This window comes from Indicator indicator, chromosome 1 (assembly GCF_027791375.1).
Source record: "Indicator indicator isolate 239-I01 chromosome 1, UM_Iind_1.1, whole genome shotgun sequence".
Lineage (NCBI taxonomy): Eukaryota > Metazoa > Chordata > Aves > Piciformes > Indicatoridae > Indicator > Indicator indicator.
The window spans coordinates 63,122,571-63,146,107 of NC_072010.1; the positions used below are offsets into that span (position 1 = coordinate 63,122,571).

Consider the following 23,537-nt stretch of genomic DNA (forward strand, 5'->3'; position numbering starts at 1 on the left):
CACTTGCATTAAAGTACTGGCAGAAAGTTAACTACACGTGACTCTCTGTGCTCTGAAATTGACCTTGGGCATATTCTCAAAAACATAAATGACCAGAAAATAGGTTCAGAGCAAATAAAATTAAGTATTTTTCACATAGCTAGTAATTAGTGAAACTCTTTGCCACATAGTGTTATAGAGGTTGAAAATGTTATTGAGAAAAATTAGCTCTGGAAACAGAGACTTGAGGAAACATCAGTCAAAGATATTAAACACAAAGATGAGATACAGCCTGCAGGTCACAAGCTGCCTTGTGGGAAGAGCCTTGGAAGGTGAGAGTGGAAATGGTGGGAGGCAGAATGGAAGTATCCCTCAATATTTCCCCCTAAATATTCAGGAATAGATGAACATTTGGCCTACCCCACTACCACTCTGGTTAGGTTAAACTTTCTTCCTCTCTGAATTTAACTCAAGAAGAAAAGCAAATCCAGTCGCTTTCTTGTTTTAATCTGGTTTAGTAGCAATACTTAACTAGTTCAGATAATATCAAAGATCTTGTTTCCTTTGGTTAACATGTTCGCGTATTGTCTGCTCCAAAGAGTTCGTCATGTAAAGCAACATAGAGCAAACAGCTGCAATAAATAGAACTGAGAATAAGAGGTATGTTTTAGAATACTGAAACCATGATCTAAGTGAGTGTAAATTTCCTGTCTGAATTATTGTGTGGTTTTTGTATTCTCAGAATAAATACCCACTGTGGTTGAGCTCCAGTCAGTGCAGTTTTGACCAGGTTTACTTTAGAAACCCACTGGAAGAAAACAGAGGGTAATATATGTACTTTAGGCAAAGTGCTTTGTAGGTTGGCATCTCTGATGAGGGAAAGATTAAAAAATCTGGCAGCTGGAAGAGAACTTCTTTCTTTTTCTCTTTTGTGGGGCTGGCAATGAATATGAAACCCTAGAGTACCACTTCATTGAGTCAGTTCTCATGTCTTTAGGCAGTGAATTAATTTACTAATTCTGTGGGAAAACTGTTAAGAGAGTTAGAAATTTCTTCATAAAAGGGAATCCTGCTAACTTTTATGTGTTTTATTTGATATGAGAGATGTCTCATGAATATACTTCTACAAGTTGGTGATGTATTACACCAGTACTGAAACTTCTCCCAATTTCATTCTAGGCACTTAATCATAATACGCTATCTCCCACTGCTACACTTACCTATTCTTCCCACCAATACTAACTCTCTTCTAATTTCTTCAAAGCCTAAGACACTCGATTAGGAACTGGCATTATAGATGAGTCAAATAAATTCTGTTAATTCTCTTTTATGGGCCAGTATGGTAGAACATTTACTTCAACTACACTAAAAGCATTTAATAGTAGACTTAAATTATTCTAGTAGTTTGCTAACTATGTTGTATGTTCTTAGGAGGTGCAATTAGAAAAATATACAATGTTGCATATGTCATGGAAAAGAACTTAATTTTACTGTTACACCTTTTCTGTGTCAGATGCCATACTAATTACATCAGTTGACAATTACTAGCAATAACAGATCACACCCTCCCAAGTCATATAATCACTTTTGTGAGTAAGTTAGCATTACATAATTGTCAAATAACCGAACAGAAAACAAAATTTATATATTGATTAGTATTACTAATCTTAATTATATGTTTACAGCTTTATTATGCATGGAAAAATTTCCCCAAATATCTAAGGGGCTTAGGATATAGACCAAATAAAATATTTTAAAAGGGCTTTAGGTAAGGACATGGTATCAAGATAAATAAAACCAAGTCCTGTTCTAAGGAGTTCCTATTAAATGTCTGGCTAATCCTAGAGATATTACAAGCTGCATTGTTCTTCCTTTTTAAATTAAAAATTGTCTTTCAGTTCTACTACCATGCAAGCTAGAGCTGTTTATATCTAAAGCCTGTAAATTAACTAGTTGTTTGTCTTCCATCCTCATGAAAACGAAAACACTAACCCTGGTCTCAGTGATTGCTTTTTGGCTTAGCCTTTCTTTTCTATACAGTGTCTCCCGGGATAGGCTCAATGTTAAAACAGCCACTTGGTCATATTTCTTCATTTTGGATGTACCTTCAGAAACTCTGGCTAGAGCCTTGCATTTTTGTCACTTCTCAGAGTGCTTACTACATGTAATAGAGTTTATGTGCAGTCATATGAGAGATGGTGTGACAATCTAATTGTTTTTTCTTGAAATTCTGACATCAGGCAACTAAGGTGATCCCAAATCCTTAAATACATATCTGTTAAAATGGTAAGTGGGATTTGTACATAACCTATAGTTTGAATTTGCCTTCAAAGGCTGTATAAATGGCTGAAAGTTGTCTTGGGTTGGGCTGGGACTCAGATTACTGAATAACTGTTTTGTGGTGGTCAGTGTAGACAGTTCAGATTCCCATTGACAAGGAGATCTGTGATCTGGGAGCAACTTGCTCATCTTACAGTGAAAGTGATATATAGATCATTGTCTGTTGCTCTGCTCTACACTTTGTCCTGCATTCTGGAAATGCTTTAGAATCAGTCTGATGAAATTTCTGTATACTTGCAAAAACACACAATATTCAAGAACCAGCTCTTCTGGTTAGTATTGTTAACACTAAAAAAAAAGAAAGAATAAGAGACACTATCTGGTGCCATAATTTAACTGTTGGGTGGAAAGAAAAAACAAGGCTTCATTTCTAGTGCTGTGAGAATTTTAAAAAAATGCATTGTTCATTACTAATGATATCACAAATTTTATTATAGGTCACTTATGACATTGGTGATGCAACAGAAAAAAACAAAGACTCCCTTTCACAAAACTTGATATTTGTAATGAAAAGTAAGTAAATGGTTTTGTTGTTGCTGGTTTTGTTATAAATAAAAATATTATGACTTGACTTTAATTTTCATTTTAGTATTGAGATAAATTTATATATATTTTATCTTAAGTTAAAAAAAGCACCCTTATCTTTTTGAAGTATATACACATTGTTTGAAATTTGCTCTAATTTAGAACGGTTTTGGAATTCATGAACATAGAGCACCGTCATTGTGTGATGAGATATAAAGGATAAAAAACTATGGTGTGATAGATGAGTTTGACTTAAAAAAATCATTGATTGTGAATTAAAACAAAAGTAAATCCCAGAAAATAAGCAGAGAAAATAAAGCTCCCAAAATCAGAAACTGTAGTGGGATGTGCTTCACTATGTGATTACCTTCCCAGAAGCAGAAACTTGTGGGCGTTCTTGTTTTTCATGGAACAGATACAAATGTTCACTGAAATACAAAATTAAATAACTTTTCATGTGCATATTGTATAATTATGTCTAATAATAATGCATCCTATCTTATTAATTAATGAGTCATAATTAGATTATTAAAAAACTCTATAATTTACCCTTTCTGTAAATTGAAACATTTTCCCCCAAGAAAAGAGTATCCTGACATGTTATTTTCTTTTTTTTCTCCGAAGACTGCAGTGTATTTCGTGTAACATGTCATATATTTCTATCCATAGAAATAAAGGCTTTTTGGAGGTCATATTTTTCTTGCAAATCAGACCCACTGTTACAATGTATTGCTTTTTAGCAATTTTATCATTAAATTAGCTAAACTCTCTAGAAAAATAATTGACATATTTTAAAGGCAAGTGGTGTACATTAAGGATGAAGAAAGAAATGGGGAAAAAAGTGATCTTGAATATAATCCTATTTATTATAGTTTTGGAGACATTGCAATTCTCCCTACTTGAAATTTACATGATAATTTGCCAAAGAGTATTAAAAGATATGGCAACTTATGTTCTACAACAGAAGGAATTCTTCTGTTCTCTTGCATGGTCTTCTTTGTGCACTTTCGTTGTTTTTTTTGTGTATTCAACTGTGCAGCTGTTAAAAAGGAAAAACAGAGGACTGGATATAAAATATTGGATATGCTGACAGTACCTATATATTTAAGTCAAATGATAACAATTATAATTGATGGGAAAATTCTGAAGTCAGATTATTTACTAGCTTTTTTTTAAAGTCACTTAGGCTTAAAACCTATCGATTCTGAGTGGCATATTTCCTTTTGGATCAGTTTTATAAGTTATGTAGATGTATACCTTAAGTGCATCCTTCCTTTGATTTTCATTGCATTTAGTCTCCTTAATCAAAATTTTTTAATATGCTAACAACAATAAGATAAGTTGCATACAGGCATAAGAATGTGGAACACACCTGTCCAATAAATATAAGTCAGCAGAGACTATTGACATAGGTTTCATCTGTTTTAATTCAAAGCATGTCATTTTAATGCCTTTCCTAATGCTACTTACTACATTTATCCATATTTTCAATATGTGGAACTTTACTATCTCCACTGATTGTGCTAAAATTGTTTCAAGGATCTGCTTTACTGTCTTCCTTTTTATTGTATTATTCCTGTTAAGTAAGAAATAGTAACTATCACGGAAAGGGAAGCAAATCTATTGCATTTAAGAAATAAATTAATATACCTTTAGATAGCTAATAAAGAGCAAACTCAGAATTTATACCTGCTGTGCTAAACTTAATTATATTATTTATGGTGCTTATACATTCTTCCTTTTTTTTTTGTTTGTTTGTTTCTTTTATTCGCCTGAGGGGTGTATTCAAAATGTCAGTTTGTTAGTTAAAAAAGAATAATAAAAGTTAAAGATAGTTAAGGAAGTATCACACAACAGGTTTTCAATGCTTACTGGTGCTGTAGCAGTACAAGCAGCACGTAATTATCATGTTCGTTTTTAAAATGCCACGATCACGATCTCATAAAGGATAATTTACCATTTGCTGATTCTGTGACTGAAATTAGTATAAAGTATCCTCTTTGTCTTAAAACACAGATTTTTGTTTTTAAAAGTACCTCTTGAAACTGTATTTTTATAGTAATTATCAACACTACACCAAACATTTGTGTGGAATTTTCTGTAAATATTTTTGTGTAGTCTTGATGTAGAGAAATATGAACCCAGTTTGCTGAATTCACATCTTGCACTTTGCCTTTCTTCTTTTTTTTTCTCTTTTCCCATCTTTTCACATATTATATTTTATAGAATTCTTATTTTGCTTGATTATTTGGGTTTTTCTGATGCAGTGACTGTTCATAATTTATTTTCTGTCACGTGCCTTGATCATTTCTAAATACTATGTGCTAGGTAGCTGTTATACAGAATGTGTCTCATATTACTTAAATAAAGGAACAAACTTCAGAGATGATGGTCATGTATGTAATTAAGTTTAGACAGATCACAGTCTGAAAGGCTTTGTGTTCTGCCCTGTTTTGTTCAGTGTGGGGCCTGAATTTATTTTAAAACAGTGTTACTGGTGTTTGCCATCCTTAGATACTGAATGCTCTTTGATAAGTAACGGAATATAATTATTTGTTGGTTTGCCCATTTGTTGGTTTGCCCACTTGCTTTAAGTGTCCTTATTTAATTCTGTCACCTACTGAATGTCTTTTTACTTCCAAATACAATATCTATAATTTTCTAACTTGTATTTTGTCCTCATGTATTAATTTCTTATTTTCCCAGCCAGTGAAAATGTAGTCATCAATCAATTGTTCCAGTCCAAGCTGACACAAACTGGATCTCTTGTGCCTCCATACCACTCCCTTAAAATCAAAGGATGTAAAGCATCTATGATGAGTAAAAAAACTTCAGTAGCCTGTCCAGGTAGAGAAACAAAGAAATATATTGAGCTCAGCAAGGTAAGAATTTAGGACTTTTTCTGCTCTTTGCACTTGGAAGTTTTTTTTCAGTTACTTTGTAATTTCTGAAAGCTCCTTGTTCTCTGCTTTATTCCCTGTAGTCATTAAACTATTAAAATAATTTAGTACTTAACATCAACACTAAAGTAATAGAACTACCAAATTATAATTGACTAGCACTAACAATGAAGGTTCAAGAACCTCTTTCTTGGATTCTCTGAACAGAACATTAGGCAAGATCTCACTGTAAGGTGATTGGAGTAGATGACCTTTAAAGATCTCTTCCAACCTAAACCATTCTATTAATCTATAAAAATGATAAGGTCCCTTCAAGCCTGAATGATTCCATGATGTTGTGGTTCTGGGGCTTATCACAGGGTGCAGTTTTACTGATTTTTTTTTTTTTGGCTGTATAGAGACACTTTTTGTTTTGTCTCCTTGGTTGATTTTATGATACTTAGTAAATGAAGACACAGAAACACAAAAAAAAAAAATCCTAGTGTCTTTATTGTATTAACCTAAGAAGATTTCTGGCTTGCAAAAGATATTTTGTGTGGTTTTGTACAAAGAGTAACCCTATACACTTTGGCAAATGTCATTATTTTAAATGGTCACTTGTGTGTAAACTTTCGCAGTAGAAATCAAACCAAACTCTCCCCATTTCTGAACTTGCCCTTTTTTCAGCCAAAAAAGTGGAAAAAAAAAAAGCAAACCACAAAACCAACAAAAGAGAGAGGTAAACTTGTGAAAATTTATTGTTCATGTCACATGGAGCATCCCTATTCTGAGGAGAAATAACATGATTTGCTGAGTCCATTCTTGACAGCTTTGGAATTCCTCCTAGAAGAGAAGCAAGCAGTTCTCACAGTACATCAGCTGCCTCACCAGGCTTCTTGAATCTTATGACTCTATTTTTGGCCTACAGCTGCGTAAAATTGATTCTGTCATGGGATTAAGGAGCTTGCTCTCATGTGTCATTGTGGAAGGCTTTATGCAAGTACGTCCATAGAATAACAATGGGACTCTCCTTATAGCCCCCCTAGTATAGTAGCATAATTCCTGTCTACTGTTCTGTCAGTAGTCTCAGTGGAAAAACTTAAGTTGCAGTGAATGCTGTTGGTTTAAGGCTATATTTAGCAAAAGCTGAGGCATCACTAGGTGCCTTTAGGTGCCTTTCCACTATGGCAACAGCTTACTAGAGGAAGCTCCCTAAGGCTGTGAAAAAGATCCTAGTTCTGTACATAGAAGGAAGTATGAAATGCATGTCTAAGTTAGAAGCCTAATCAAAATGGAGGGAAACAGCACACATCTGGGAACTCTGAAATGATGAGGCTTTTCACCAATCCAGAATAGGTTTTAATCTGGAGTTACTCTCTTGAAAGATAGAAGATATTCAGATTCCTTTGGGAAACATGATAAATTAAATCAGAAATTCCAGATTCATTGAGAATGCTCTAAACTTTTACGTATTAGAATGAAAGTAGGAAAAACTACATCCTTCCGCTGCCCACTAAATTGGTCTAATTTGAACAAGGGATGATACTGCCCTGCAGGATAGTAGCAGAACTTTAGGTATCTAAGCTAGTCCAGTTGCAAAAAAGAGACACTAGTTATTTAGAATAGGTACCTAATGCAGGAGCTGGAAGTAGGTAAGTGCTTAAATTATTTTCTGGATGAAGCCTATATCTATGTTGTACCAAATAATTTTATTCCTTTTCCAGTATAACCTTGAACATCCACTGCAATTGGCTGGAATAATGTTGGGTTTGTAGTTATTGTAATTGGAAGTGCAGTGTAAGGGAGCTTTTCTAATCAGCTTGGAATTAAAAAGATCATATGTTGCAAAATGATAACCACTGCATTTTATCCCTATCCTATCCTATTTATACCCTATTTATACCCTATCCTGAGGGTAACATCAATAAAGAGGGGAAAAAAAAAAAAAGAAAAAAAGGAGTTGGGGGGGAGAGGCGGGGAGAAGATGGAGAGGGATAAAAAGGGACATTGAGGCAAGAATTATCAACCAGAGACTGAAATTCCTTTCTGTATCTGAAATTCAGAGTTGTAACACATCATACTGTAGGCAGTGAGAAACGCAAACCAGAATGTTTCATGTTGCTGTGTATGGGTGGTCATCTAGACTCCACCAGGGAAGAGAATTAGACACTTTCTCATAGAAATTTGTTGTGATTCCCCTCTCCTTTCAGTCTGTCATCTGTAGTCCTAGCTATGAGTTTATACAATTGCAGATTTCTCTGTGTATAGCTATGTATCCACCTTCATACCTTTCTATAAATGATTCTTTCCTTGATTTTAAGCATCCTATCACAGATAAGGATGGTCAACCTCTTTGAACTCACCATTTTATTTGTAGTAGGTTCCAAGAGGGCTGTGCATCCATCCTAAGATAAACATGAACAGCTCTAATACCTGGCCAGAATTTTGGAGCACGTAGTCATAGGAATTTGAAGATATCATTTCAACTCTCTGTAGCTTATGAAGACTGTGTCCCCCTTTCAAATAAAATTGAATATATCTTCACTGAAACTCTCGCAACTCTCTTTTGCTCATATGAGCTCTTGCTCCCTTGTTTTTTCTGTATTTTTTCCTGTGCTGCATACTTTGGCCCTGTTGCTTTCCCCTCACTTCCTTCAGAACAGTTAGTGGGTTTCAGAGTTCATACAGCTGAATTCTAGTCACACGAATGACATCAGTAATAGATGCTACTCTTTCTGGTGACTTTCTATTTCTTTTTCTGAACAATTTATTTAATTGTCTTTTAGTTGAAGCTTTTGTTCTGTCTTCTGGTTAAATCACTCTATGCTGGAGGATAATAGCTCAGTACAGCTTCAATGATGTAGTCTTTTCCTGCAACCCATACTGAAGATAACCAAGTATGGAGAGTTCTAATTAATTTTATCTTTTTTGTCTTTGCCTTATTTATTTTCTTTTTTATCCTCCCTCATTCTGAACCAAACACTTGTTTCCTATTGGAAGACTTACACAACACAGGACAGTAGGCTGGAACTTTAGCATCCAAATCGTTGTTCCTGGGTCTTTGTTGTGAAGGGGATTATTAATTACCCTTACAGTAATAATAAACGATATGGCAAATGAGTATTAATAAAATTATTAGTAGCCCTTTATTAATGAAAATTGCCAAAACTCATTAAATAGGATCATTGTACAGTTGGAATATATATTTACAATGGGAATATACTGTCTTTGGGCAAAATACAAACAATTATATGCAAATTAGGAGGCAATAACTTGGAAAGAGAAGGTTCCAAAGAGCAGACAGCACTCAATTGCAGCGGGGGGAGACTCAGTAAGAACCTTTAAACCCAAAGGGCAATGAATTAATTACTCACAGCTTGTTTTACCCGCATAGGGGATGCTGCTGCTGCTGCTATGTTAGCTTTGGGGCGCTCTGATATGGCGCTGGCACGGCACGATGCTGGTGGCAAGGGGAAGCAGACTAGGTGGATCTGGCTTCTAGGCTCGTGGCTTCTCCAGCTCGCTGTGTATGGCTCATGGCTATATCCCAGGCTCTGGACCAGGTGCTCGAGTCGGGACAGGGCAACTCGAGGCAGCTTCATACAAGACGGGTCCAAGTAGGCTTGAAAGCAAGGCTTAAAACAAGGCTAAGCAAGGTTTGAAGCAAGGTTTGAAGCAAGGCAAAGGCGACTACCAGGTCAACCTAAATATTATATACCTGGCCAGTAATGGATTGCTTCAATGGGGCACTGAAGCTAACATATAGCTGCCCGATGGAAAGGTGTTCTACCAGGCTGTAACCATAAAAGACAGAAACAAAGGCCTTGTCTCTGGGGGAGCAGTGGTCAGCTTACGTGCTCTCACCCAGGTAAACAACTTGTTTACCAGACAGACAGGGATCCTGTCCCCTTTGTTCTTTTTCCCACGTTGCCCTGTCTTTCTGCAGGAAGGAGGGGAGAGAGAAGGACTTTGTCTAGACATCTTGAGGCCTATCTGGGTTTGTACTGGGCCATGTCATGGCCCTGCCATGACAGTCTTCCACTTATTCAGGAATTGGTCTTGAACTAGTGACTTAATCTGTTGGGAACAAGGGGTTAGTACATTATCTGTCAATTGGAGAAAACTCTATTTTACTTATACCTTAATTGTTTTGTAAACTTTAACTGAGAAATGTCATTGGCTTGCAAGTGGTTCTTTTTATGTGAAGACCTAAAGCAAGTTGGTCTCTCTTACTTTTGTGTTTTGAAGTGGGGGATGAATTTGCCTTTAAAATCTTACTGCGTCCTGATAAGTGATATCTGGCATAAAAAAAGACCTCCAATGTTTAGCATACTGAGTAAAGAATTGCTTGCACAGCAGTATTTTTGATGGAGTTTGGCTTGAGCAGGCTGAGTAAGCTGAGGAAATGTACACTTTTTTGGATGCAACTGCAAAATACCAGGAGTAGGCCAGAACATGCTGACTTGATAGAGATTTTCATGGGGTGAGCAGGCTGGAGAAAGGCAGTGGAAAAGTCAGAGCTGAAAAGTCTGTCACAATGTGGAAGTTTGAATCTAAGAGATTGGGCAAATCCTGCAATGCAATAATTTTGCCAGCCTTCCTTAGAAAGTTTCACAAACCCCCCTAATTTCTAGGACCTCTTTTAGGATGTTCATTGCCATTTTATCCTAAAAGAAAGAAAGTAGCACAGTAAAAAATAAATTTTTTCTCCTCTTCCACCTCTGATGTATCGGATAATACTGGTTCTAATGAGATGTGGGTGAAAATGAGTTTAGAAAGGAAAGAAAATAATGTTAACTACATTTACATGTGCAGGAAGAAGAGATAAATAGTTTCAAAATACAAATACTATTATTTTGCCTTCAAGATTTTTTTAATGATCTGTACTTGCATTTACTTAAAGCACCTGCCAAAGATGTAAGGAACCTTTTCAAATAATTATGCTACATAGAGGCAAACTGTATTCGATACTAATGGCACAACTCTTGCTTCTGCAGTAGAGTTCCAGATAATACTGCTTTGCCCAGTTATTTGGAAAAGGTGTTTTATCTTTCAAATGGTATGCATCTTTTACTGAAATCAAAACTTTCTTGTCAGTCATGGCTCTGCAAATACTTGAGCATATTCACCCACTTTCCCAATTCTTTCTGAAACTCAAATCATTGCCTGTAGCATACTATTTGTATATTTTTTTTAACTTTGTTGGTAAATCATTTGACAATGAAAATGAATTTTTACTGCCCATTTTAAGATAAAGGTACTCTGTGTGTGCTTCTGTCCCCCACAGCTGCTGAAAAAGAAAGGAACATCCTCATTTCTTCAGAGGCTTGAACGAGGGGGCCCCACTACTGTGGCAATACAGCTCAGGGTTAGTGGACACCTTCTGTATAAAATTTGTTTTGTTTTTATTTAGGCTAAAACATTTTAAAAGCAAGGTTAATCTCTATACATTGCAATGGAAGAAAGAATAATCATATGCTTCAGAAAGCAACAGCAAACTTGGCTAGATCAAACCTTTTGAGAAAATGATACTAAAAAGTTAAGAAGAAGTTATGTGTTGAGCAATTGCTTTTGCTGCACAATAGTGATTGATAACTGCCTTTTTCTTTCCCCCGCAGAAATCACTCGCAGATATTATAGGGAAGCTGCAGAATTGCACACCACATTCTGTTCATTGTATAAAACCCAATAACTCCAAGTTGCCAGATACTTTTGACAATTTTTATGTGTCTGCTCAACTGCAATATATTGGTGTCCTAGAGATGGTCAAAATCATACGACATGGATATCCAATACGTCTCTCTTTCACAGACTTCTTGTCAAGGTAAATTCTTTCAAGCTTTTTCTTACCTACAATACAAAGCCTTCTGTCATGTTCTTATAGTGCTTGCAGTATTGTTTTGCTGATTAGTCTTTCAAACTTTCTTCAAAGAAAAATCAATGTCTGCCAGGAATGAGTGCAGGTTTGTTATTTTTAGTTGAAGGAATCATGAACTTTGTGGAAATATCTTTATAAAGATCACCTGGAAAATTTATTCAGTAAACAAACAATCAAACAAACAAAACAACTTCAAAGAAAATTTAAATTTTTATAATTTGTGATATTTATATGATTTATAAAATACAAAATATTTCATGTTGCCTTCAGGGAATTAAAAAGCAGGAGGAAAAATAGTCTAATTTTTCAAGTTTATTGGTGTAGGTGTCATAGGTACAGTATTTGTATTTCTTATGCTAGGATTTGTTTATGCATGGTGAGGAGTTATTAATGCTCATACCACAACTCCATTTTTATTATTGTTGTTAGAAATGAGTGGAATTTTGAATTAATATGGAAGGATGAAAAAATATGTCACTGCTTCTTACTGAAGGCAAACTCTTTTCCCCATCTCCAATTAAATTTTGAAGTTTAGCTCATTTACTTACGTTCTCAAATGCTTCACTAGTGAGCAGAATCTTGTTCAAGAGATGTTCATCTGTCAGCCTCATGCACTCAACACAATTTGCTCCTCTCCATGTGTTCTACTTCTTGATTGATACACTGAGTAGTTTTGACCTGGCATATGTATTACCTTACTTCTGAAAAACATGGGGATATCAGCAGTTTACACATGTCTAAACTTTCAGTTTAGAAGTTTTCAAAAAGTTGTCTTCTTGAAAAAGTTGTGAATGTTAAATTACTACTCAGACAGGATCATATTCTCTCTGGCAATTCTATCAGTATTCAAAAGTGCCAGTATAGGAGTTTATAATCCCACATGTTTAAGAGTCAGTCATCTCTGTCCTACCACAGTATTCATCCTGCAATATGAATCCAGAAGTGCAGGCTGGTTGAGAAGATGCAGGTAATGGGAGATATGGGAAAACAGGTTGTTTTTACATTCAGAAGTGGTCAGAACAAGCTCTATTTAGCTGTTTCTATGTCACTGAGTTGAACACTTCGAGGGACTATTACACCAGCACAAATCCACAGCCTTTACTACTGTTAAATCCTTACAATGGTTCCTGGCAGGGATTTGGTTCTCGCCTCCCAGCTTTTCTCATTACAATTACCAGGCACAGATTGGGGTTTTGCACAGACCTAGAACATTCATTCCTGGCAGGCAGCGTGGGTGGAAGTAGCTACTCTCAAAGATCATTTTATTCAGTTGGCTTCAGTAGCAGGGAATGGTACCATGCATGTTCACTCCAGCAAGAGTTTGATACGTTGTCTTTTGGGGAGAAACTTTATTTTTAAGAATAACTAAAATAATTTTTGAAGACTCAAATATAATTTCAGGTTTTTCCTTCACTCCAAGTATGCACCAGAGACAATTTTTTACCTAAAAGTGTAGAGATCTGGTGTTTCACAATCAATATTTATTAGCAGTAGAACAAGAATGACAAAACCCAACAATATGATATCATAAACATTTACGCTATTATGTTTAAGTGTTCCAGTTTTATTTCTGTCCGTCTTTATCCCTTTTCCTCCACAGAAAATTATAGGTTCTTTGCAGCTGAGCCTCTGTCTTTTTACCTATTTGCACTACGTCCTAATGATTGTATAAGTATCCATAAAATCAGTTAAACACTGATGGGGCTAGCACGGTGTCAATGAGAATGACATCAGTTTTTTAATATTGCCTGTGAATATATGTTGAACTCACTCAGAATTCATCAATAATCATTGCATACACTGCTAATTTTTATATTTGTGTATAAATAGGAACACAAAGATCTTGGCCCAACAGTGTTGAAAGAAACCATTTGTCAGCACTGGAAGTTTTTTTCCAGACACCATTCCTGTCAGACAGGCCAATGGTTATCTTACTTTGAGCAACAGAACGTGCAAATTCTTCACTTTACTCACCATGACAAGTTAACCTTCATCTTCACATTCAGTGTATTTGGATAATTCTTTAAATTTCCAAATAGTTCAAGTGCTTGGCTATTTGTTCTGTTATTGGCTGAAAACTACAAAATTTTCAAGCAGAAATGAGGGTATTAGATTGCAATTCATAAGTACCATCAGTTTTTAATGCTGTGGGTGTTTTTAACCCATAGACTGTGGGTCAGAAAGAATAAAGAATTACTGAATTCAGAGGTTGAGTTACCTTTTCAAAAAGTCTTCTGAAAAGCTGTCACTTGTGCTGCATCTCTGTATTTCCTCAGTGACTGAATAGGATGGTTTTGGAAACCAGGTAATTAGTTTTGGTGATGTTCTTGTGAATTGAGTTGGCTTTGTTGGCTGTTCAGCCGAACTGGTCTTATCCTGATATTCATTGTCCGGAACGAGGAATTATTTTGTCATACTTCCATATATGCTTACTGACCTGAAGTTAATAGAATTCTCAATTTTCATTTTTTTTATTTTCTCCAATGTCAAACTGGTATGTTGTTGTAGTTTAAAAAACATAAATAATTTAAAAATAATATTTGGGGTTTTAACTGGTTAATAAAAACCTTTGTGGTGAAGGGATGGAATATCAGAAAACCTGGGTATGCTATCAGTAATGCAGGCAGTACTATTGCTCTATTAATTGTCTGAATTTGAATAAATTTATCTGAATACCTAGTTAGGGATTAATATGGTGGATCACTAGCATGTCTTCATGAGTCATATTTGAACTAAAGAAAGACAGTAGCTAAGGAAAGGTCATATTTTGCAAGAGCACTTCTTCCGGGGCTACAGAGCTTAATTGTTATTTCTGTTGCTGTCCTCTTTGGATTTACTGGTTCTGCTTCTGTACTATCAGAGTAAAACTTGACAGCTGCAAGGTGAACCCCTCAATCACCAAAGTTCGTTGATCAGAGAGAAATCTTGTGGAAATTCTGGTTCTTAAGTGGAAGCTGTGACAGTTATTGTCAATGAATATATAATAGGAATGGGAAATAATAAGGTCAGATGCTATTAAATGCTGTAAAAATAGGCACCACCAATATAACTATGAAATTATATATGTTATTTCATCATATTTGCCAACTCCAGCTGCAGTGTTTCTGCTGAATTTGCCTGCAGTGTTGGCTCAGTTTCTAAAGCTCTTCGAGCAGAGAGACAGAAATCTTTTTTACCTTATCTTTGAAACAATGCCTTGAGTAACATGCATTTTAGACATCTGGAAAAGCTTGCCCATATATTTTGCATTAATATTTTCAGAATTGTTTTCAGTGGGCTGAATTTTGAAATTCTTGCTTTCAAGTCAAGGTGGTGGCACAGACAATATTGTGAAGAGTTCAAAATTTCCAATTTGCAGCCCAAATTGTAGGCGTAGGTAAAGTACCCTCAAATATCCTTTTCCTTGGAAGAAAGGAAACAGTGAAATAGCCATGGAACCTAAGAAATGTCAGCATATGACTCTTTCTTTCCAGCATTTAGCATATTGAAATCTTAACAAAAATGAGGATAATTCCATCCAAGATACACAAAAAGCATAGAAATTTGTTATGCTTTTGGTGTTTGGTGCAATGGCAAAAAAAGTATTATCATGTGCCCTATTACCAGTGTAGGACAACAGGGTTCAGAAAATCTCTGGGGCACAGAGACTGGTTATACAGTCTTAATATCTAGAACCTAATTTCTTGGCATCAATTAATAAAATGGATACTGGCTGACTTTCATATCATTCACCTCACCTGGTGCTCAAGGAAGACATGTAAAAGCCATTTGGAATATAAATTTTTAAAAATAATGATAGTGATCAAGGACCCATCTACAGTAATGAGGTGAGCATATATTTCTTGGTCAGTGAAGTACAAGAATACAGCTGTTCAGGCATGTTCAGGTAAAAAAGAAGCAGTAGGACGCTCTCACTCATTCTGAACAATTACACTTTAGTACCATACTCCTTTGCTAACACCTCTCTACCATTAGTGTTTTGTAAATTGGGTTAGAAATTAAATTATTTTTTCTTCTCTCTTCTTTAATGGGTTCACCGAGTTGCTGAACTGTATGCTGTACTTTACCCTGTCTTAGTTTCCTTGGTCAAGAAAGAAGTTATGAACTACTTCATTAGAGACTGAGGCTCACATCACACATATTTCTCATGCCTTGGAAACTGCTTAGCAATGGAGACTGCAAGATGCAGTTGCACAGAACCTGAAATAAGACATCTGTGTTAGCCTTCCCTGCCTGTTTGCAGCTGAGGGCTGTTGGACCTCAGGGTAACCTCTATGGATTATGTGAACTGATAAGCAGGTTCAGTTTAGAGAATGAGAATGAGAATTTAGAGAATGAAAATTGCAATATTTCTGTGAGAAAAAAGTGTATTTTTCTGAAAGCCCAAATAATTGTTAGTGTGCTATTCCTTGTCTTTATTTCTGCACTTTTGAGTGATTCTTGGAGTTTTATTACTGTCTCTCTAGCTTCTAGACTGTTTTTTCTGAGTTTAACTTTTTTAACTCAGCATTGTGTTTTCCATCATGGAGCTCTCATCCTGCTCCTCAAAGAACAGCAGAGAAAATACCATTCTGTGAAGGACTGCATGCAGGTTGTATGTAAAGATATCTCTTAAAATGTTGTTTCAAGAAGAAATAAATCGCTTAGAATGTATGATTTGCCATTTCAAATTATCTTTTTTAATGGCTTCAATTACATCAATCCAATCTTTAGTTTTACTTATGCATATGCAGTCATGCAACTTAGATTATAAGCAGTTTGTGTAAGTTTGGAGGTACAGTATCAAACCATCTTCCTTTTTTCCCCCTTTTTTCCCCCTTTTCCCCCTTTTCCCCCTTTTCCCCTTTTTCCCCCTTTTTCCCCTTTTTCCCCTTTTTCTCCTTTTTCCCCCTTTTTCCCCTTTTTCCCCTTTTTCCCCCTTTTTCTCCTTTTTCCCCTTTTTCTCCTTTTTCCCCTTTTTCCCCTTTTTCCCCCTTTTCCTCCCTTTCCTTTTTCCTTCTATTCCTTCTCCTCCTTTTCATTGGCTAACCTTATTCTCTTATATGCACAGAATATGTTAAAATATCTGCATTACAACACATAGGCTGATAGAGAATCTCTAAAATTGTAATGGTTTGAAAATTGAATGTTAATGAGTTAACATTCTGATGAAATTTAGTTTTAAAGTAACTTAAAACATCTGTCCTTCTGCAACTGTTGTGGAGACATTAGTAGTGACTAATGTAATATTTCCATCAGATGTCTGCTGTTAGCTGATGATTTATTACACAGATGTGTTAGTGTTTGTGTATCTTGTGTGGGACTCATCATTGTGTATCTGGACTTCCTTTGTTCAGAAGCTTTTTTGGCATTCACTTTTTTATCTCTCTGTCTTTCCTCACTCCCTTTTTTAACTCTAGAAAGCAGGGAAGTTCCAATATTTTATAACAGATAATTTGTGAATTTAAAAAGTGCATCAAAACATTTCAGAGTCTCATGAGCAATTTAGGCAGGCCATTAGTGAGAATGATGCCCTAAGTAGATTGCAAAGTCATCACAGTGGCCCTTTTAGCTTTATTATTTGCTATGCAGTAATATCATCAATCTTTGTATAGAGTACTGCATTGGTATGTGCCATGATACCTTAAATCCTTGCAAGGAGAGCAAGATGTAATCTGGCTAGTGTTAAAATGCAGTATTCCATTAGAGTAGACATAATGATATCAATTTGTACCAAATGGCAGTCATGCCATTGTGTAGTTTGTTGCTTGAGACCTAGAGCTGGAAGTGATACTTCTGACTGAGGGTAATTAGTTTTGTTTGTCTTCCCCCCACCCCCACTCTAAAAGAAAGAGTAAATGAAGTATTTTGAAGTAATCAGTTTTGAGGTTACCTTACACCCAAATTTGCAAATATGGTAATGACTAATTTCCTGTGAAGAATGGAGGTCATGCACGAAGTTTAAACTCATAAATTTTAAAATTACTGTCTTTGACATTTTTTGGTAATAATTGCATTCTATAAAGAAGTGTCACGAGTTAACCCCAGTGGGCAGGTCAGCCCCATACAACTGCTCACTCATTCCTCCCCCAGTGAGGTCAGGGAGAGAACTGGAAAAAGAATAAATTAGAAAACTTGTAGGTTGAGATAAAGGCAGTTTAAGAAGGGAAGGCAAAGACTGTGTGTGCAAGCAATGGAAGTGTTTGGGACTCTTTTAGAAGTGACAGGCCATTTGAAGCTGTTTGACTTGTTTTCTCCATTTAGATTACTTCAGATGCCTATGGTCACTCATCTAATTAGCTTGGACTTAATTTATAGTGTGAAGAGAAAAATAGTAGCTTTTAGGATATGGTTCAATTGACTTATTTTAAGTTTATACTTTTTTGCAAGTATTTCTTGTCTCAGTCTATCATCCATCTCTGGCAAGAAGCAGAATTAATGGTTTGTAACATTCTCCATCAAAATCAGAGAACAACATTTTGTAGTTGAAACCAGCTTTTGAAGTCATACTACACATCATGAGTTTTCTAGCACACAGAACAAGTAGTGTTGTACATGCAAAGTACCAGTCTTTATGTCACATGTGACAGAAGCAGACTAGAGGAATGATAAAGTTTCTGGTGTTTCTGGCAGTGCACAAATGAGTATATGAAAAAGTAAGGTTTAATTTTTGACTGGAGATTTCTGTGGTAGGCCAGGCATCTAGCCTTCTTCTCTCTTGGGAAGGCAAAATTAAAAATCAATATTGTTTGCTGGGCATCCTTCTGCGTCTTATAATGCAACACTCATTTGCTAAAATCATTATAAAAGGATGTAAACTATTGTGTCATTCTATGGAAATCGGTTGAATTATTCATGTCTGTCATAGATTCGGCAGGATCAACAAAGGGATCCTTTGAGGCGGGGGGATGTAATTAAGTAATAAAATAGATACAGGGAAATAAAGGTGGCATGGTCAGTTTTAAGTCTGGTGGCCCCTGGCTTCTAAATGTGTGGTGTGCAATCTGAAAAATCTTCCATTATTTATACTATATTTATTATGTAAAACTTTGTGGAGCTTCTTAGAGGGAGTTTATTGTTTTGTGCAATAACGTCCTGGCATTTAGGTTATCTCAAAGAGGATCTCAAGGTATTGTTCTTCCTCCACTACTAGGGGTATGCAAGGTATATTTCTGCTCTTTTTTCTTGGTTTATTTTATTTTTTTTTCTACTATGTGAAATTGTACAATGTTTATTTGATTTTCAGACTTGTATCACCCTTGGTACCTCTGCCTCTGGACTGATATTCACTAGTGCTTGACATTTCTCGTTCCTCAGGGTTAATTAAACATTTATTAAATCACTAAATAACCCTGTGATATTCTCTGTGATATTCTTATCATATCTAGGCATATTTTGCATTTGTGAGTTTAAAAACTTATGCTGTTTCTAAGCAGGGAGAATTGTTCTCACAGAGTATTAAACTTCTTAGATTCCATCTAATAGCCTGGATTATAAAAATAGATGAAATTATATTTGTGTACAAATCACAACATTGGAAGTTCTTGACCAGTGTTTCTCAAACTGATTTGAGTTCCCAGTGCCTGTAACGAGCAGCTAGTAACATTAAATTATTTGAGATTCTTGATGGTTCAACAATAATGAATACTGAGTACTTCATAATTTGCTGACATCACAAAGACAAAGGTAATGGACATAGATTTATATATGGTAGTGATAAGTTCAGTTAAATGCCTACCATAGCATAAGCCTGTTGAAAGAAAATATTATCAACTATGAATATCTTCACTAATCCTAATGCAATGAAAGCTGCCTAAGAAAATGTCCTTTAAAATAATAGACCTCTTAATACAAACAGCCTATCTGTAAAATAAACATTTTAAAGAACTAAGTATGTAGCACATTAGTTTATGCTAATGGCATTATGCAAGAACTTTGAATTCTCTAATTCAGGTGCAAATCGTCACATGGATGAATTAATTTTACTGTATAATTTTAAAATAATATCTTTGTATTCGTTGATTAGTTAAATATGTGTGTGCTTTCAGTGCCTACAAAAATATAATTAGTTGCTTCTGACTGCTTTTTTTTTTTTCCTGCCCACAGGACTTGTATAAATGCAGTCCAGCTGCCCCACAGTCAAAAGTGGCTGTGACCCTCCTGCTGACATTTCTTTACGTGATTCTGTGCTGTTAAATTCTTTCCACTCAACTCAATCATTCTTGGTACCCTTTTTCTCGTTATCCATATCTTGGTATTCTTTACAGCCTGGAATGAGACTCTCAAAGCTCAATATCCTAGTCAGACTGAGTAATAGTAGGCAGATAGTACTGGTGGCATCTGAGAGCAAATACTATATGGAGGTGTGCATCTACATAGATTCTTTTTATATATCTTAGTGGATCTTACTTTGATTTTTTTTTTTAGACCAAAATGACATTAATTAAACGTCATCAGTTTCAGCAGAAATAATCCTGCTGTACTCTGCAGTAAATGAGAGCAGAATCTGGTGCAGTATTGATACAGTAATCCAAGGGACAGCCTTACACTACATTGAAAAATGTTGTTTGTGTACAGTTTGTCTAACTATTGCAGAGTTCAGAGCCAGAAGAATTCCTGTTACCCTGACTGATACTACTCACAGGGTTCAGAGGTCACAAGGGAAGCTCCCACAGAAGAGAGCAGAGATAGACATGGTGTTCCAGGGAAGCTATTTTGCCTTCATGGTTTAAGAAAGTCCTAAAAACCTTCCCCATAATCCCAATACACCTCGTCTGAGCTACCAGTAAGCATTGTAGGAAGGATTTTGATATCCTGTTCTTCTTTGGCTGAGAGAAGGTTGCACAGAAAAGGAAAAACAAAAGCAAGGAAGGAATAAAGCATCATCTAGGTGTAACATAAATTCAATCCTATTTCCCTTTAATGTAATATTTTTCATTATACTCTGTTTTTGCTTTCTTTTTCTGCATTATATTTCTGTCTCAGTGTATTTCCAAATGAGCTGGGAAGTGCTTCCTTGGGAAACAATGAGCCCTCCAGGAGACCAAGTGGGAAAACGTACAAGCCTAGTTTGGTGTTTCAACTTAGTATCACATCACATTTCTGAAAAAGCCATGTGTTTTGTTCAGGAAGAAATCATAAGTCACTTTGCTTTACACGACCTGTCTGCAGTTATTTCAGGCATCTGATTTTAGGCTTTCAAACATGGGACAGGAGCTGTCCTTTGAACATAATTTTAAAGTCGTCTTGTAATTTCACCCCCTTGGAACACTGTACCTGCAGATCTGTGAGCCAGCAGCCGTGTGCCTTCTGTGCCCCCTGAAGGATGACCTTATATCTTGACCTACTCAAAGCTCACCTGCTGGTGAGGCCCAATGGCAAGTTTCCTGAAGGCCAACTGCACAATACTGTGATAGTCACCAAAACTCTTGCCTTGTAGTGTGGTCTTAAAGAGAGGGATGCATAATCATTGAATCACAGAGTGCCAGGGGCTGAAAGTGACCTCGAATGGTCATCTAGTCCAACCCCCTGCCAGAGCAGGATCACCTATACCAGGTTACACAGGAACTCATCCAGGCGCATCTTGAATATCTCCAGAGATGGAGACTCCACACCTGTCCTGGGCAGCCTGTTCCATCACCTTCACAGTGAAAACATTTTTCCTCATGTTTACATGGAACTTCCTATGCCTCAGTTTCCACCCATTGCTCCTTGTCCTGTCATTGGGCATCACCAAGAAGAGCCTGGCTCCATCCTCTTGGCACTCACCCTTTACATATTTATAAATATGAATGAGGTCACCTCTTAGTCTACTCCTCCCCAAGCCGAAGAGCCCCAGCTCCCTCAGTCTCTCCTCGTAAGGAAGATGTTCCACTCCATTCCATCTTTGTGGCTCTGTGCTGGACTCTCAAGCAGTTCCCTGTCCTTCTTGAACTGAGGGGCCCAGAACTGGACACAACACTCCAGATGCAGCCTCACTAGGGCAGAGTAGATGGTCTTCTTGTGGTAGGAAAGGGTAAAAATTTACCTTACTAATTATTCACTGTTTGATTTTCTCTGATTACAGACCTTTTAGTTTTACAGGAGGACTTTGAATTTCAACACCCTGTTTTCACATGGCTACCTATGTGGAGAAGGGAAACCAGCTTCATTACACACCAGGCCTTACATCACCTCCATGTTATACAGAATCCAATTAGCAAGTTGAAAAAGTTAAGTTTGTTTTACGGCCTGTATATACTGCATACAGTGTGTAGCAGTGAAACAAGCATAAAGAGAGTTAATTATGGAGAAGGTCTCCTTATATAGAGGCAAAAGTAAACATTTACACAGTTAGAGGCAAGTGTTCACACAACAGGGCTGCTTGTCTGTTTGATTTTAACATATTTCTGAGTTAATGTGACATTTATGCCAATTTCTTAAATATATTTTTACATCATTTTATCAAGATAGAATAGGGATGTCAGCTTTAAGTAAGATAATGCAAAAGTATTGTTATGCAAATCTTTAGCAGATGTGAATTCATTTTTTGTTTGCATAGCTGCATCCACTAATCCCATGAGCAGAACTATGATTTGTATTCTATTTATTATTCTGCTGCCACATCGTCTGAGGTGAGGAAACCCCTGCTTAATTACATGAAATATACGAGTAAATATTCTAGGATTAAGGCACACATATCTTCATTATTTCTTCTTTCTAGAAATTGAAATTCAGATGTCTAGAAAAGTTCAAGGGTGGCAAAACATAATACAAACCCATAAAATTTAGGAAAGAAAGAAAGAAACAAAAACTACCCCAATAACCCACAAAAAACCAACCAACCAAAAAGCCCCCATCCTTTCAGGTCATTTGTCTGTGACTCATCACAAAGTAGTATATTTATCTGAGTAATTAATTTTTATGCTGTCTAAATCCAAATATTCCAAATGGCCATTTCTTATGCAAAGCTATTCTGATCCAGTGGATTTTATAGTCCTGATTTCTTTCTCAAAAGTCTGTACTGAACTCCACATGGGGTCAGTAGCTGGTCCATGTGCAAGTCACTGTAAAAAGTTTTTCTGGGTGTATTCAGAGTCTTTTCCACTTTCATTTTGCTCTTTTATCCCATCTACATGCCATTTATGTAACTCTTCCTTTTTCCATACATATGATAAAACATGCTATGTGTGCCCCTATACCTCTTTATATAGGAAGTGAATTTTTAATTGTTGAAGTGGAAAATCAGAAATTATCACCAGTGGAATACTTTCTGTCCTTCAGTGTCATACATAAAACCAGTGTGGTGAAACTATGATACCTGGCCAGTTTGCTGGGGAAAATAAAAGAAAGAAAAGAAAGCTGGGGAGGGACTTGTTAGGATATCAGGTAGTGACAGGACTAGGGGGGATGGAACAAAGATGGAATTGGGATGATTCAGACTGGATGTGAGGAAGAAGTTCTTCATCATGAGAGTGGTGAGAGCCTGGAATGGGTTGTCCAGGGAGGTGGTTGAGGACCCATCCCTGGAGGTGTTTAAGGCCAGGCTGGATGAGGCTCTGGCCAGCCTGATGTAGTGTGAGGTGTCCCTGCCTATGGCAGGGGGGTTGGAACTGGATGATCCTTGTGGTCCCTTCCAACCCTGACTGATTCTACGATTCTATGAAAATGAAACTGCAACATGATGAATTACACTGGCAGGTCAGATTACTTTTCCTTGCATAAACTGTGTTTGGATATTTAAAAGTTAAAGTTACCATACTTATCACTCCTATGAAGCAGTTACATGCCAGCCATACATTTTATTTTCTTAGGTATACAAGAGAGTGAGTGGAGTAAAAGAATAGCAGCAAGCAGACAAAATGTAGCTCTGAGGCTTCAGTTCAAAATCATTTATGTGGTTTGTTTAAGCTGTTGATTTGGAGCTGCTTGTTTTTGTGCCCTTTGTACTTGCTGTGTTCTTTCCATTTGTACTTTCT

The 23,537-nt window shown here is 36.3% G+C and overlaps 1 protein-coding gene across 1 annotated transcript in view; it reads left to right on the forward strand.

The window, feature by feature from the left end:
- The window catches only part of MYO16 (myosin XVI), a 294,040-nt gene that overhangs the window by 197,022 nt on the left and 73,481 nt on the right, over positions 1–23,537 (forward strand). Inside the window, exons 23-26 of the mRNA XM_054383685.1 lie at positions 2,757–2,832; positions 5,551–5,726; positions 11,011–11,091; positions 11,342–11,547. Coding sequence (XP_054239660.1) covers positions 2,757–2,832; positions 5,551–5,726; positions 11,011–11,091; positions 11,342–11,547 — 539 coding nt within the window. The remainder of the gene's footprint in view (positions 1–2,756; positions 2,833–5,550; positions 5,727–11,010; positions 11,092–11,341; positions 11,548–23,537) is intronic.